General features: G+C 43.4%; 1 protein-coding gene across 2 annotated transcripts in view; it reads right to left on the reverse strand.

Annotated features, from left to right (window-relative positions):
- atrnl1a (attractin-like 1a) overlaps positions 1–16,686 on the reverse strand; it is a 329,857-nt gene that overhangs the window by 184,793 nt on the left and 128,378 nt on the right. For both annotated transcript variants that reach the window (XM_086258788.1, XM_086258787.1), the window contains one exon: positions 11,488–11,540. In XM_086258788.1, the coding sequence (XP_086114914.1) occupies positions 11,488–11,540 (53 nt within the window). The remainder of the gene's footprint in view (positions 1–11,487; positions 11,541–16,686) is intronic.

Raw genomic sequence — 16,686 nt, forward strand, 5'->3', positions numbered from 1 at the left:
CTCGGGTCCTCTACCAGAGGCCTGGGAGCTTGAGGGTCCTGCGCAGTATCTTAGCTGTTCCCAGGACTGCGCTCTTCTGGACAGAGATCTCCGATGTTGTTCCCGGGATCTGCTGGAGCCACTCGCCTATCTTGGGAGTCACCGCACCTAGTGCTCCGATTACCACGGGGACCACCGTTACCTTCACCCTCCACATCCTCTCGAGCTCTTCTCTGAGCCCTTGGTATTTCTCCAGCTTCTCGTGTTCCTTCTTCCTGATATTGCTGTCATTCGGAACCGCTACATCGATCACTACGGCCGTCTTCTTCTGTTTGTCTACCACCACTATGTCCGGTTGGTTAGCCACCACCATTTTGTCCGTCTGTATCTGGAAGTCCCACAGGATCTTAGCTCGGTCATTCTCCACCACCCTTGGGGGCATCTCCCATTTTGACCTCGGGACTTCCAGGTTATACTCGGCACAGATGTTCCTGTACACTATGCCGGCCACTTGGTTATGGCGTTCCATGTATGCCTTGCCTGCTAGCATCTTGCACCCTGCTGTTATGTGCTGGATTGTCTCTGGGGCATCTTTACACAGCCTGCACCTGGGGTCTTGCCTGGTGTGATAGACCCCAGCCTCTATGGATCTTGTGCTCAGAGCTTGTTCTTGTGCTGCCATGATTAGTGCCTCTGTGCTGTCTTTCAGTCCAGCTTTGTCCAGCCACTGGTAGGATTTCTGGATATCAGCCACCTCCTCTATCTGCCGGTGGTACATACCGTGCAGGGGCCTGTCCTTCCATGATGGTTCCTCGTCTCCCTCCTCTTTCTTGGGTTTCTGCTGCCTGAGGTATTCACTGAGCACTCGGTCAGTTGGGGCCATCTTCCCAATGTATTCTTGGATGTTCGTTGTCTCATCCTGGACTGTGGTGCTGACACTCACCAGTCCCCGGCCCCCTTCCTTCCGCTTAGCGTACAGCCTCATATATATATATATATATATATATATATATATATATATATATATATATATATATATATAAATATATATATATATATATAAGCATTATCCAAAGCTCTTCACACTACTGAGTAAGGGCATTGGATTGGTGCCATCTAGTGCCTTGAATCTTTAGTCTTAAAGCCAGTAGACTGGATAAAAATAGACAATCTATTAAGAGTCAAATAAAATAGCAGTTGTTTCAAAAGCAATCACAGGGGTAATATTATCCTTTTGAACACATATTTTCACATATTTACTTCTTATTTGTAGTAGTGTTCACTGTAGAGCGTTTGATTTGATTTTGACATGAAGGAACTAAATAGCATTTGCTTGCTGGTCAGAGACAGCTGCAAGACTGGGACAAATCAATTGGCAGTGTCTGGGGAAACAATTAAGACAACGTGGATAAATCAAAAAAATAAACCAAAAAAACTGCTGTTCCTTAAATGGCCATTTGAGGCAGACTCCAAAAGCTAGTCAGCTCCCTGGACTCCCACGTTAGAATAACCCTAACTCTGCAGAGGAATAAGCATGTTTACAACCCAGTGCAAAAATGTTTTATCAGAATCAGAATCAGAATCAGAATACTTTATTGATCCCTGGGGGAAATTATTTTTTGTTACAGTGCTCCATTTTAAACCAACATTAAGACAAGACAGACAATACACTAACTAAGAATAGTACAATATATACATATATATACATACATACATACATAAGTCACTCATAAATAAATAGTTGGAAAAGAAACATGTGTAGTTGTAGCAGCAAACAGTGTGTTAAGTGGATGCGTTGTACAGGGAGATGGCCACAGGCAGGAATGATTTCCTGTGTCGTTCAGTGGTGCTTTTCGGTAATCTCAGTCTCTCACTGAACGTGCTCCTGTGACTGACCAGCATGTCATGGAGTGGGTGGGAGGTGTTATCCAACATTGTCTTTATCTTGGACAGCATCCGCCTCTCCGACACCACCTTGAGGGAGTCCAGCTCCATCCCCACAACATTGCTGGCCTTACGGATCAGTTTATTAAGTCTGTTGGCATCTGCGACCCTCAGCCTGCTCCCCCAGCATGCAACAGCATAGAGGATCGCACTGGCCACAACAGACTCATAGAAAATCCTCAGCATTTTCTGGCAGATGTTGAAGGACCTCAGTCGCCTCAAAAAATAGAGATGACTCTGGCCCTTCCTGTAAAGTGCTGTGGTGTTTTTAGCCCAGTCCAGTTTATTGTCAATGTGTACTCCAAGGTATTTATAGTCCTCCACAATGTCAACACTGACCCCCTGGATTGAAACAGGGGTCAAGTGTTTCCTGGTCTTCCTGAAGTCCACGATCAGTTCCTTGGTCTTTGCCACGTTGAGCTGCAGATGATTCTGCTCACACCACGTGACAAAGGAGTCGACCACAGCCCGGTACTCTGTCTCATCATCCCTGCTGATGCATCCAACCACCGCAGAGTCATCAGAAAACTTCTGAAGATGGCATGTCTCTGTGCAGTGGCTGAAGTCTGTGGTGTAGAGGGTGAAGAGGAAGGGGGAGAGGACAGTCCCCTGTGGTGCCCCTGTGTTGCTGATCACCTTGTCAGACACACACTGTGGGAGACGTACATATTGTGGTCTTCCTGTCAGGTAATCAACAATCCAGGACACCAGAGAAGCATCCACCTGCATCGCTGCTAACTTATCACCCAGGAGGGTCGGCCTGATGGTGTTGAAAGCACTGGAAAAGTCAAAAAACATGACTCTCACAGTGCTCGCCGGCTGGTCCAGATGGGTGTAGACACGATTGAGCAGGTAGATGATGGCGTCCTCAGTTCCGAGACGAGGCTGATAAGCGAACTGAAGGGGATCCAGGTGTGGTCTTACTATGGGTCGCAGCTGGTCCAGGCTGAGCCTTTCCAGGGTCTTCATGATGTGGGAGGTCAGTGCCACGGGCCTGTAATCCTGGGGGCCACTGGGACAAGGCGTCTTTGGTACAGGGACGAGGCATGATGTCTTCCACATCACCGGGACCCTCTGCAGACTCAGACTCAGCATAAACAGTTTATGAAAGACTCCACACAGCTGGGGGGCACAGGTCTTGAGGACAAGGGGACTCACTCCGTCTGGTCCAGCAGACTTGCCTGAGTGAAGTCTCCTCATTTGCATCTCAACCTGGTATTGAGTGAAGGTGATGGGTGGGGGAGGGGTGTCAGGAATCTCACAGGAGGCAACATGTGAAGAGAGAGGCTGGCACAGTGGTGTGGCTCTGGATTCCAGGCTGACTACAGGTGAGGTTGTGGGGGTAGGAGCAGACACTGTGGTGTCGAATCTATTGAAAAACAGATTCAACTCATTGGCTCTATTCTCACCTCCCTCAGTTCCCCTGCTGTTGGTTGGCCTGAATCCAGTGATGGTCTTCATGCCCCTCCACACCTCTCTCATGCTGTTCTGCTGGAGTTTCCACTCCAGCTTCCTCCTGTAATTGTCCTTAGCCTCTCTGATCTTGTCCTTTAGTAACACCTGGATCTTCCTCACCTCCTCTTTGTTGCCCCCTCTGAAAGCCCTCTTCTTGTTGTTGAGGAGGGCTTTGATGTCCTTAGTCACCCACGGCTTGTTATTTGGGTAACAATGAACAGTCTGAGCTGGAACAATGGAGTCGGTGCAGAAAGTTATGTAGCCTGTGATACACTCAGTAAGCCCATTGATGTCCTCGGCGTGAGGCTCACAGAGTGTTTCCCAGTCGGTCACCTCGAAACAGCCCTGTAGTTCCGCTATTGCCTCCTCTGACCACCTCCTAACAGTCCTGGTGGTCACAGTTTCCCTCCTCACAATTGGCACATAGCGGGGGGTGAGGTGAATCAGGTTATGATCTGACCTACCAAGTGGGGGGAGGGAGGAGGAGCTGTATGCATCCTTGACGTTAGCATACAGTAAGTCTAAAGTTTTCTCTCCCCTGGTGGGACAGTCCACATATTGTTTGAATGTTGGTAGTGTATTGTCCAGTGATACATGGTTGAAGTCACCCGAGATCACAATAAAGGCACTCGGGTGCTGAGTCTGTAGCCGAGCTATGGCAGAGTGGATAGTGTCACATGCAGCTGTGGGGTTAGCAGAGGGGGGTACATAAACAGCCACCAAGATGACGTGAGAGAATTCCCTGGGTAAATAATACGGCCTGAGTCCAACAGCACACAGTTCAGTGTCCGGGCAACAACTCCTTTCTTTGATTGTTATGTTGGCAGGGTTACACCACCAGTTGTTAACTAAAACAGCAAGCCCACCTCCTTTCCGCTTACCGCTAGCGATGCTGTCCCTGTCCGCCCGAACAGTGTGGAAGCCTTCCACGGAAGCATTCTCATCGGGAATGTCCTGGTGCATCCATGATTCGGTGAAACACATCAGGCTACACTCTCGGTATTCCCTCTGACTCCGTACCAGTGCTGAGAGCTCGTCAATTTTAATTGCCAACGATCGCACATTACCCATGAGTATTTTGTCCACATCATCCTCTTCATGCATGTTTGTCTTACTCCAAGCTTTATAGGCTCGAAAGCCTACTACCAATTAAGCATATTAGGGCAGGGATAGCTCAGTAGGTAAAGTGGTCGCCCCATGATCGGAAGGTCGGCGGTTCGAATCCACTTAACGGCTACCCTGAGGTACCCCTGAGCAAGGTACCGTCCCTACACACTGCTCCCCGGGCGCCTGCTTAGTGGGCTGCCCACTGCTTCACTGAGTGAATGGGTCAAATGCAGAGAAAAACAAGTAATTTCCCCATGGGGATCAATAAAGTATCCATTATTATTATTATTATTATTATTATTAGGTGATGTGCATCTCTGTAATGAGAAGGGGTGTGGTCTAATGACATCAACACCCTATATCAGGTGTGCATAATTATTAGGCAACTTCCTTTCCTTTGGCAAAACGGGTCAAAAGAAGGACTTGACAGGCTCAGAAAAGTCAAAAATAGTGAGATATCTTGCAGAGGGATGCAGCAGTCTCAAAATTGCAAAGCTTCTGAAGTGTGATCATCAAACAATCAAGCTTTTCATTCAAAATAGTCAACAGGGTCGCAAGAAGCGTGTGGAAAAACCAAGGCGCAAAATAACTGCCCATGAACTGAGAAAAGTCAAGCGTGCATCTGCAAAGATGCCACTTGCCACCAGTTTGGCCATATTTCAGAGCTGCAACATCACTGGAGTGCCCAAAAGCACAAGGCGTGCAATACTCAGAGACATGGCCAAGGTAAGAAAGGCTGAAAGACGACCACCACTGAACAAGACACACAAGCTGAAACGTCAAGACTGGGCCAAGAAATGTCTCAAGACTGATTTTTCTAAGGTTTTATGGACTGATGAAATGAGAGTGAGTCTTGATGGGCCAGATGGATGGGCCCGTGGCTGGATTGGTAAAGGGCAGAGAGCTCCAGTCCGACTCAGACGCCAGCAAGGTGGAGGTGGAGTACTGGTTTGGGCTGGTTATCATCAAAGATGAGCTTGTGGGGCCTTTTCGGGTTGAGGATGGAGTCAAGCTCAACTCCCAGTCCTACTGCCAGTTTCTGGAAGACACCTTCTTCAAGCAGTGGTACAGGAAGAAGTCTGCATCCTTCAAGAAAAACATGATTTTCATGCAGGACAATGCTCCATCACACCCGTCCAAGTACTCCACAGCGTGGCTGGCAAGAAAGGGTATAAAAGAAGTAAAACTAATGACATGGCCTCCTTGTTCACCTGATCTGAACCCCATTGAGAACCTGTGGTCCATCATCAAATGTGAGATTTACAAGGAGGGAAAACAGTACACCTCTCTGAACAGTGTCTGGGAGGCTGTGGTTGCTGCTGCACGCAATGTTGATGGTGAACAGATCAAAACACTGACAGAATCCATGGATGGCAGGCTTTTGAGTGTCCTTGCAAAGAAAGGTGGCTATATTGGTGGATATATCTGGACTCCCCAGGAACCTACGCCAGGATCCTGTTTGTGGACTTCAGCTCTGCCTTCAACACCATCCTTCCAGACCATCTCCGAGGCAAGCTTTCCCAGATGAATGTGCCTGATCCCATCTGCCGGTGGATCACTGACTTCCTGACGAACAGGAAGCAGCATGTGAGGCTTGGAAAGAATGTCTCGGACTCCCGGACCATCAGCACCGGCTCCCCTCAGGGCTGTGTTCTTTCTCCTCTGCTCTTCTCCCTGTATACCAACTGCTGCACCTCCACCCACCAGTCTGTCAAGCTAATCAAGTTTGCAGATGACACCACCGTTATTGGGCTCATCTCGGACGGGGATGAGTCTGCCTACAGGAGGGAGGTTGAACGTCTGGTGTCCTGGTGCAGCCACAACAACCTGGTGCTGAATGCCCAGAAGACAGTGGAGATTATTGTGGACTTCAGGAAGCACACAGCCCCACTCCCCCCCATCATCCTGACTGACACCCCCATCACCTCTGTGGACTCATTCCGCTTCCTGGGTACCACCATCACCCAGGACCTGAAGTGGGAGCCCACCATCACCTCCGTCATCAAGAAAGCCCAGCAGAGGATGTACTTCCTGAGGCAGCTGAAGAAATTCAACCTGCCAATAAGGACGATGATGCAATTCTACACTGCAATCATCGAGTCCATCCTCACCTCCTCCATCACCGTGTGGTATGCTGGAGCCACTATCAGGGACAAACAGAGACTGCAGCGTGTTGTGCGCTCTGCTGAGAAGGTGATTGGCTGCAGACTCCCATCTTTGCAGGACCTGTACACCTCCAGGACATTGCGGCGTGCAGCTCGGATCTCAGCTGACCCTTCTCACCCTGGACACAGTCTGTTTGACCTGCTCCCCTCAGGCAGGAGGCTCCGGTTCATTCGCACCAGAACCTCTCGCCATAAGAACAGTTTCTTCCCCTCTGCTGTTGGACACATGAACAATAACCATATGACTGTTCCCACCCCTAACACATGACCCTACGCTGTGTCACTGCATCATTCCATGTTTGGCACTGATCACCACCTGCACTCATGTATATATCTTTCAACGTAGCACTCTTAATTCTTATTCTCATGTATATATCTCATGTATATCTCATGCACATATCTTTCTACGTAGCACTTTTGATTCTTATTCCTACTTTTATTTTTTCATGTCTATTTAAGTGCTATTTATGACACTACGCTTGCACTGAAGCACCGCAGCAATTTCCTAATGTTGTAAACCTGCTCAACATTTGGCAATAAACCCCTTTCTGATTCTGGTCGCTGATTTGTTTTTGTTTTGTTTTTGAATGTCAGAAATGTATATTTGTGAATGTGGAGATGTTATATTGGTTTCACTGGTGAAAATAAATAATTGAAATGGGTATATATTTGTTTTTTGTTAAGTTGCCTAATAATTATGCACAGTAATAGTCACCTGCACACACAGATATCCCCCTAAAATAGCTAAAACTAAAAACAAACTAAAAACTACTTCCAAAAACATTCAGCTTTGATATTAATGCATTTTTTGGGTTCATTGAGAACATGGTTGTTGTTCAATAATAAAATTATTCCTCAAAAATACAACTTGCCTAATAATTCTGCACTCCCTGTAGAGCTCTACTTCAGTTCAGGAGATGAGGATTGAACTGAGGAGGAAGATTTTTTTTTTTTAACCTGGTCTCATTATCTCTTTCTTTCACATCATTACTTCCTTGGATAAAGGGGACCCCTTCTTAAATAATAAACATAGGTATGATCCTTCATATCTTGAGTTTGAAGGTGCTAAGTATCTGACCAGTCTCTAGCCACATAAATAAAAAGCAATTTAGTGGAAGGAATTTGAATCACAGATTAATTCTGAAGTTCATGAGAATGCATCATTTTGTTGGAAGATGTTATCACACACTACTCAATTTATACTACATAGCCAAAAGTGTTTGCTCATCTGCCTAAAATTGTCCCAGAGGTCTTGGTATGCTCAACCATTAAGTGTCCATTTCACTGGAACTAAGAAGCTGAGCCTAACTCTTGAAGAAACAAACTCACACAACACTCTCTATCTAACTTTACATTTGGCACAGTGTAGTTAGACAAGTCCTGTTCTCCTGACAAGTACAGAACCTCAATTGGCTCATCAATCAAAAGGCTCATCAATCGCCAAATGATTCTAACTCCCGAGAACACGTCTCCACTGCTCGTCTCCAGTGGCAGCATGCGTTACAGCACTGCATCTGATGCTTTGCATTGTGCTTGGTGATGTAAAGCTTGGATGCAGCTGCTCAGCCACTGGAAGCAATTCCATGAAGCTCTCTTCACAGTGATGTTGAGCTAATCTGAAGGCCACATGAAGTTTGCAGTCTGTACTGATTAACTCTGCAGAAAGTTGGTGCCCTCTGCACACTATGCACCTCAGCATCCGCCGACCCCGCTCTGTGATTTTAAGTGACCTACCACTTTGTGGCTGATGTGCTTTTGTTCTCAATCGCTTCCACTTTGTTATAATACTGCTAACAGCTGATTGTGTTATATTTAGTAGTGAATACCACGCTGGAATTCACAGAGCATGTAATTCAATCATGTTTGTAGAAGCGGTCTGCATGCCTGGGTGCTTAACTCTTTACACCTGTGGCTATGGAAGTGATCAAAACACCTGATTTTAATAGTTTTAATTGATAAGTGAATAATTTTGCCAGTATAGAGTATATGTACAAGACGATAACTTATTTTTTCCTATTTAAAATCCTCAAAAAAGCTACTGAATGTACCTTCAAAGCAAACTGCCCTCTTTCCAGGCAAAAATAACTGCAGTGTGATCAAACTGTTTAACAATAAATAATTAATTTCCAAAATCTTAGCTGGTTTGTTTCTTTAACTGACTGTTGCCTTTCCTTGAAGGGCACAATGGTGCAAACCGCTCAGTCAAAGCATATCACGATAAAAGTTTTCCAGCAGCAAAGGTGAGAGTATGCCGCTATCCTTTCTTCAACAGACCTTGTTTTGCGATCAAAGGCATTTCTGATGTTACCAGTGCAATTGATGGCATGACTCTTCTGATTGCTGTATCCTTTCAAGCCTCCCTCATTGAAACAATGATAGCCTCACTCAAACTAGAGGGTTATTGACATTGACAGGACTTGAACTTGATTGTAGTGTGTTATAATATAAGAAGCGATGATGGCAATTCATAGACTGAACGTGTGTATGTATTTATGCACAAGTGGCTGCGAGAGAGACAGAGAAGATGCAGACTGAGTGAGAATGGTTGTGTGCCGTCTGCAGCATTCCTCCTTCGTTTGCCCTTTGAAAGGAAAACCAGCAATTTGTTGCAAATGAGATAAGTCAATGTGATCCTTGCTAGCATCTGGAAGCAGGAAAACAAAGTTGTGGAGCGGAACAAAACTTTGTTTCTTTATCCATTTCAAAAGTAGGAAAATATTTGCAACCAACTGTTACACAAAGATGGTGTTCGCGGTTTCTTTTTCAAAACTTCAATATATGAGTCCAACTACTGAGAGATGGTTATGGAATATTTCTACATTTGCCCCAGACATGCAGTAGATATGATGCTTTTGTGGTCAAGCAAATAAATAACAATAACTGGACCCTCTCTCACAATCAAAAGTGAGGCACATATTGGTGTTAAAATTGGATCTGACTCTTATTTTATGAGAAAACCTTCAGGTTCATACCATGTTTTTGCCCACGAGAGGACAAAACAACACAGTGATGCAGTTATTTCAATACTAACATCTACCAAAAGGTTTACTACCAACTAAGAATGTCCATTTTGAGCCAAAAGTACTGGATAGACAGATATTCGCTGGAAAATATTTAACTACTCTTTGAAAATCAATCACCCCACTAGACTCTCAAATGAATGTATAGTTGTGGTAAACCTGCTACATGACATGCTAGGAAGGAAGGAAGTGTGATTCTCTGTCAGGGCCAGAAATTTGATTTGAAAATTCAATTTTAAGGGACATAACCAAAGCTTCATTTGCATTTTACCTAAATAGGGTCATGTTTTCTTGAAGAGATTCATCTTCTTTTGACTGCTCTGCTCCGTTTAGAGGTCATAGTGGAGTTTAGAGGCAACCTGTTTATAGCAGGTCTCACTATCATCCTATAAACCTTGCCCTTCACTCTTGCTGCTGTGCTTCTGTCACAAATCACCCCTGATACTTGTCTCCACCCATTCCACCCTGTCTGCACTCTCTTTGAATAGTTGGAACCACATATTTAAATTCATCTACTTTTACTAGTCCTCGCAGCCTGTTAGACCTGTCCTCCTCTCATTTCCACATGTATTCTCTCTTGCTTCTATTCTCTCCAGTTCATACCTCCATCGTTCCAGGCTCACTTTCACATGCTCCCAGCTCTCACTACAGCTCACAACATCATCTGAATCATAGTCCACGAGAGCCCTTCCAGGCCTTTCTGTCAACCTGTCCATCATCATTTCCATCATTTTTTATTTATTTATTTATTTATTTTTTGCTCTCTTGGCTCTTCGCATTTTTCTCCTTCTCCCTCTCCCTTATCTTTCCTGCTTGGTTTCTCATGTCTTTTGCATAGTCTCGCTTATTCTCTAAGCCTCAAAGAGTTTCTCAGTCTTGTTCTCGAAAACCTAAAGAATTATGGATTTGATCAACTGGTCCCGTAACGGAATTGACACCTTCCTGGGCTTGGGAGAGCCCGATTGTCCTGCGGAGACGTTTGCTGCCGGACACGCATTGGTCGGTTGCGTTGTGTGTCTGCCGACACTCTCGATGGAGGACATTGAACGACATCTACCAATCTTTTTTCTCCTCATCTTTCCTCATGTTGTGCATTTTCCATTGTTATACCTCTCTGACCTGTCTTCCCCATGTGATGTTTGTGTAATGTATGCATGGTAAGATGGCGCTGGCACGGCTGGCAGCCTTAACCCAATTTCGCTCGGGATGAATAAAGTATTATCAGTCTATCAGTCACTGCAAACAAGAAGATTCTCAGGGCAGATCGTGATGTAAACCCAGCCTGTGGCTGTGGTTCATCAACTGCATCCCTCTGTAGTTACTACAGCTCTGTTTGCTCATAGAGATTAAATCAGTTAACATTCTAGATACAACTGGTAAACAACAATGCAAATTTGTATTCAAGTTACAATCAATTTTTCACCAAAATGCTATGAAATGTACTTAATCACACTTCTAAGCTGTACTGAAAGTCACCCTTTGGCATAGCTACAGTATGTGTGATTGATAAAGCTAATCACTAATTTCCACATTTGCCCAACTGAAGTGTATGTCCATTGCAGTAAGTTTCAACAAAGTTCAAATAAAGCAAGTTTCTTTTACTTTATTAAATTAAGTAATTACTTAAGATTATTACTCTGTGGTCACGTAAAATAATGAAAACTAACAGGGTTTGTGTCCGCTTCCTGGACGCTTTCCTTTCTTTTTGGAGACACAAAATGAAACGAAACATGCACACAGACTGACATATTAACCAAGGTAAGAATGGATGTGCGCAGGCGAGGGAGACTCAGGTGTATCGGTGGCGGGATACTTACAATAACAGGTTCCTCGAAGGGGGTTACCAAGGTAACGGTTCTCTGAGTCACATCTGCAACAACACAGAAAAAGAGACCGGTACAAAGAAAAGAATAAGTGAGACAAAGAATAATAGCATCTGCATTCAACGCAGCTTGAGTTTGCATGAAGTTTTTGTCTTAAAGTGTGTGTGTGTGTGTGTGTGTGTGTGTGTGTGTGTGTGTGAGGCCAATTCCCCCGATAATTCTCTCTAATCAGCTGCGTGCTCTCTATTTCCCAGAGCCTCACAGACTCACGCATACAAGCAGGCATGCATAATTACCAAAAATAAAACCTCAAACTATAACGCTGATGAGAGAGCCAGTTTCTTCAAAAGTCTTCAATGTCTCCACATCCTAAAGAATTTCATGCACATGCACGAGAAACAGTGGGTCACCAGGTTAGATTTCTGAACAAACTGAACAAATGTGGCGGATCTGTATGCAAATAGAGGCCCAGCTCAATCCAAGTCCAAAGGAAACTGCTCAAGGTGTCCTTTTGGCTTCACTTCCATTATATAAAAAAAGCTGTTTTGGCAACCTTAACAGTAAACTGGGTCTAGACTGGGTCTAGAGAGTATTTTAAATTCAGGGAATTTAAAATAGAAAGTAGCTCGTCCACAGAAGGACTGGTAGCTCCCCTTACGATAAGGGTTCAGATCGCGCGAACAGGTGTGGGATTAGAGCTCTGGGTAGCTCCCCAACTGGGTCTAGACTGGGTCTAGAGAGTATTTTAAATTCAGAGAATTTAAAATAGAAAGTAGCTCGTCCACAGAAGGACTGGTAGCTCCCCTTACGATAAGGGTTCAGATCGCGCGAACAGGTGTGAAATGTGTGTGTTTAGTTAGTTTGTTTGTTTGCTTGTTTTAATCAATTTTAAATCATGCTTTTTATTTGTTTTTGTTTCTAATGTCTCTGTAAAGCACTTTGAATCACCTTGTTGTTGAATTGTGCTATACAAATAAATTTGCCTTGCCTTGCCTAAATCAGACACAAAGCCACAAACAGGGCACAAACTGTGCCTCCCTCATAAGCCGAAGAGCTAAACAGAGAACAAATCTGCACTATTAGATGCCCTGGGATGAGAACACACTGGAAATCCATACAAAAACACATCACTTGAAAAGACAACGTTGAAAAGCAACTGCTGCACTCAGATCCATAGCTGGGACAATAGCGTAGCTGTTCTCGATCACGCTTTAGAGTACCACGTCAGCTCAAACAACTGTTCGGGTTTGGCTGGGGTGGAAAACTTTGGAACAACCTTGTTTATCTTTTGTGTTTTTGCATTTAACGATTACCTAGATAAGACAGGATGTTAACTGGTCAGACAGACTGGCCAGCTACAGCCTGTAAAGTGGAATCAGTTCAGCATTATCCATTATAGAGAAAAAGAATGCTTCTGGATAAGAAAGTAAAACGTCCAGGTCAGTCAGAGTGGTTTGCGACAGGTAGCTCAAGTACATCACACTACACATAGCACATATTATCATTTTTACGGATATAAATAAAAATTATTTGAGTATCACTCAGAGAAGGTGCCCGTGGACCAATAAACTTTCACAGACAGAATGATAGCAAGTTGTGGTAATTATGGCAAATGTAAATTCTGCTACAATGGTTGTGACGGATTAGTAATGACAGATTAATCTATCAAAAACTGACCAGAGGATGAACTTCTTCAATTATAATAAATATAAAATTCACAAGACTTGTAGAAGAGCTCAGACAAAACATTAGGCAAGCAACAGACACTGACAGTGTTTTGCTATCTTTCAAGACTGATATTGAAGTAGACAGACTTTTAAAAGCACATTGCTTTATGGTAAATACTACCTCTTTCAAATGTGACTCAAAGGTTCGATCTGTACTCTTCTAGGTCACTCAGATTAAAATTTCTGTCTTGGATTGTCTGGGCTGACTCTAATCAAGGTCCCTGAGTGGAAAGCAAAGAAGGAAACATATTCGTCATATTTTTGACAATGGCAAGAGACAAACACCCTGACATTTCACTTTTCAGACAACAGCCGCTGTCATTGTGGACGTATTTTCCAAAAAGCATTGTGACACAATAAATTGTTTATCAGGGTCTGTGTTTCACTTTTTATCTGGACTTCATTTGACATTTAGGCGGATTCACTGTGACCAAAAAGACTTTTAACATCTTTTTAAAATGCATGCATCATCTGTTGATGGGCGGTAATTGGCTGTTGCTGACATCTGTGACCTTTAGGTCCACAAAAAGTCCCTAAAAACTAAAAAAAAAAAAAAAATCAAACATAAACAGAGAATTAATGTATGTTTTAAGTTCGTAAGTAGAAGTAATAGAAGAAAAACGTCAGAGTTACAGGTTTTATTCTGTTATCATCAGGAAATGATGTGCATACTTTTAAAGCCATTAAAGTGCCAAGATGGATGATGTGTACCTGAAGCAGCTTAGGCCACAGATAAGTAAATTATTGCCTGGCAGAACAGAACAAAAGCTACAGTTATTAAACTCCCAGTGCAGGCTCAGTGGAAAAGGAACCGTAAAAAATGTGATAAGAGCAAATATAATTGTTATTTTAATGCCAAGGCTTTCAAGGCTCTTTGCATCACCGTGAGGGAGTGAAAAATCTCTTTTGTGTCAGTGGGTGAGTGGCTCTATAGGACATTCATTTGGAAGACTTTAAAATGAAAAACAATAAGGTGTTTACTGATATTGCAATGACTTGATGAATCCTGTATTTTGACCAGAGAGAGCGAGAAAGCAAACCAGCTGCTATCAAATGCAGCTTACTGACAAGCTTTGCCAAATATGGTCAATGAATCATCCAAAGAGCTCCACAGAACAATGACTGATTCATAGTGCAACAGATTAAGGAGGGAGGGTTCAACAACACAGACAGTTAGTGGGAAGAAAATAGAGCCTAAAAAGAACATTCAAGAGTACAATGGGCGAGGGGGGGCTACATGAACAAGAAGGCGAGAGCAGGTCGAGTTTACAGCTGGTCTTTATGAATTCTTCTGTAGCGCTGCAGCAGGTCACAGAGCTATGCTGGATGGTAATGGTAAATGGCCTGTATTTGTATAGCGCTTTTCTAGTCCCTAAGGACCCCAAAGCGCTTTACACAACCTGTCATCCACCCATTCACACACACACATTCACACACTGGCAAGCTACAATGTAGCCACAGCCACCCTGGGGCGCACTGACAGAGGATGCTGAATATTTCATTCTTCTATAAACCCTGGCCAAGGACGTGGCCTTAAACCATAGCAGCTTCACGGAGCTTTTATCCTGAATCAGGAGTTTAGGACAACAATAAAACAAGAAACAGCAACAAGATTCTTCTCTAATAAATTAGAGGAAAAGCCCTCTCAGACTTTAAACAGATAAACAATGGTTCCCAAGTACCCGTGAAACAGTATGGATTCAAACGATACTTTTCAAAAAGCAACTTGGTGTCAGTTGTTCCAATTAGGAGACTAGTAGAGTGGGCTGTAGATGTGCCCTGCCTATAAATAAAGACACACAAATCCCGGTTACAGCTCCGCTCATTAAAAACTGATTGGTGTGAACCATGTCTCGATCACAAAAACCTTCACAGGACCTTACAAGAAGCAATTTAAAGATGTATGAAGCTGGAAAAGACCCAAAAAGCATTTCTAAAAACTATATATTGTCTATAATTGAAGTAAATAAAGGACAGCTTCAATCTTTAGGAGAAGGCATGATGTACACAATATACAATCCTTGAAAAGGTGAAGATGAAATAAAGTAACAACAAAACCTGCACCTGCAGACATTTCTATAACTTGGTAAAAATCATACTGAAAAAGAATTCTACCCAGGACACGGAAGGAAACAGAAGAAATGACTGCTTAAAAAATTAATCCATTAATTAAAACAGATGTCAAGTTTGTGAAGCACCACCTGGATGTTCCACAACACCACAATGTTCTGTTTAAACAACACTCATTTGGAGAAAAAGGCATGGCACACCAATGCCAGGAACTGAGCCAAACTGAAGCATGGTGGAGGTAGCATTATGATTTGGGACCATGTTGGAAAATCAGTAAGACAACAATAAATTCATAATTTTAAGAAACAATATCAGAGCAGGAGTCCAAGACCTAATGTTAAGGACAGCCTGAGTGGTGCAACAAGATATTGACCCAAAAGTACCAAAGAAAAGCAAAAACGCGATTAGCTTTTGGGTGTAATTACCAAGTCAAGATCCAAGTTCAGTCAGATGCTTTTAGTTTTTTTTATGTATATTTTTGTTTTTGTTTGTTTTTTTCCCTTGCAAATGCACATGTAATCAAACACAGAGCCTGAAGCAGGAAGTCTGGGTTAACCCTGATTAGGTTTCTGGATAACCAAGAAAATCTGGATTTGTTGAACCTGCTTCACAGTACCGCCCTCTGTATTATTTGTTCAAAACCACTTAAATGAGCAAGACTCTATTACATATAGACCACCAGATATGATGTGGATGGAGAAAAAAAAAAACATAAGAATCAAATACACCCCCCACCCAGTCTCTGAGACTAGAAGCCAAAGCAAAGTGGAGCACAAGGAAGGTGAAGTGCCCTTCTTAAAAGGAGAACTGAAGCTTAAGAGAGGATGAAAGAGGCTTATTAAAAAGTGTTGAATCCAGAGAAGAGACTTGGTAAATGGAGCTGCGTCATCTCAAGAGGACTCTGTGACTTTAAAAGCTTTGGAGTCGCTCCCAGCCAACTGCCACAAAGGAATGAATATAGTAAGCCTATTTCAGCACAAGGAGATTTACTGTGATAAACACAATGTCATAAATTGCCTTGGGCCTTTATCTGAAGCCAAATATGATTTTAAAAGTACTTTCACTCATTTTAATCATAGTTTTCTTCTTTTAAGCTGTGGTTATATTTCCAAATATTTTCAATTTTGCTTCTCTACCCACAACGTAGGTTAGAGATTCATTCCAACTACTTACAATAGCTGCTCTGAAGAATATGTTAGCTGGTACAAGAAGCATGAACCTGCCCTACTCTGCCTTCTTACAAAATTTACTCTTGGATTTAACCACCGTTATTTCATGATGTGGCACTGTGTTCACTCTGCACTCACTTTTATCAAACAAATGCTCTGCAAGGCCGGACACAGCGGAGGCCAAAATGGAGAGAGCTTTCCTTTTAGACGAGGCTGTTTTGTGCCGT

This window comes from Aulonocara sp. 'chitande type north' Nkhata Bay, linkage group LG13 (assembly GCF_057382095.1).
Source record: "Aulonocara sp. 'chitande type north' Nkhata Bay isolate Kocher_YH1m ecotype deep benthic linkage group LG13, A_spYH_male_GT1.1, whole genome shotgun sequence".
Lineage (NCBI taxonomy): Eukaryota > Metazoa > Chordata > Actinopteri > Cichliformes > Cichlidae > Aulonocara > Aulonocara sp. 'chitande type north' Nkhata Bay.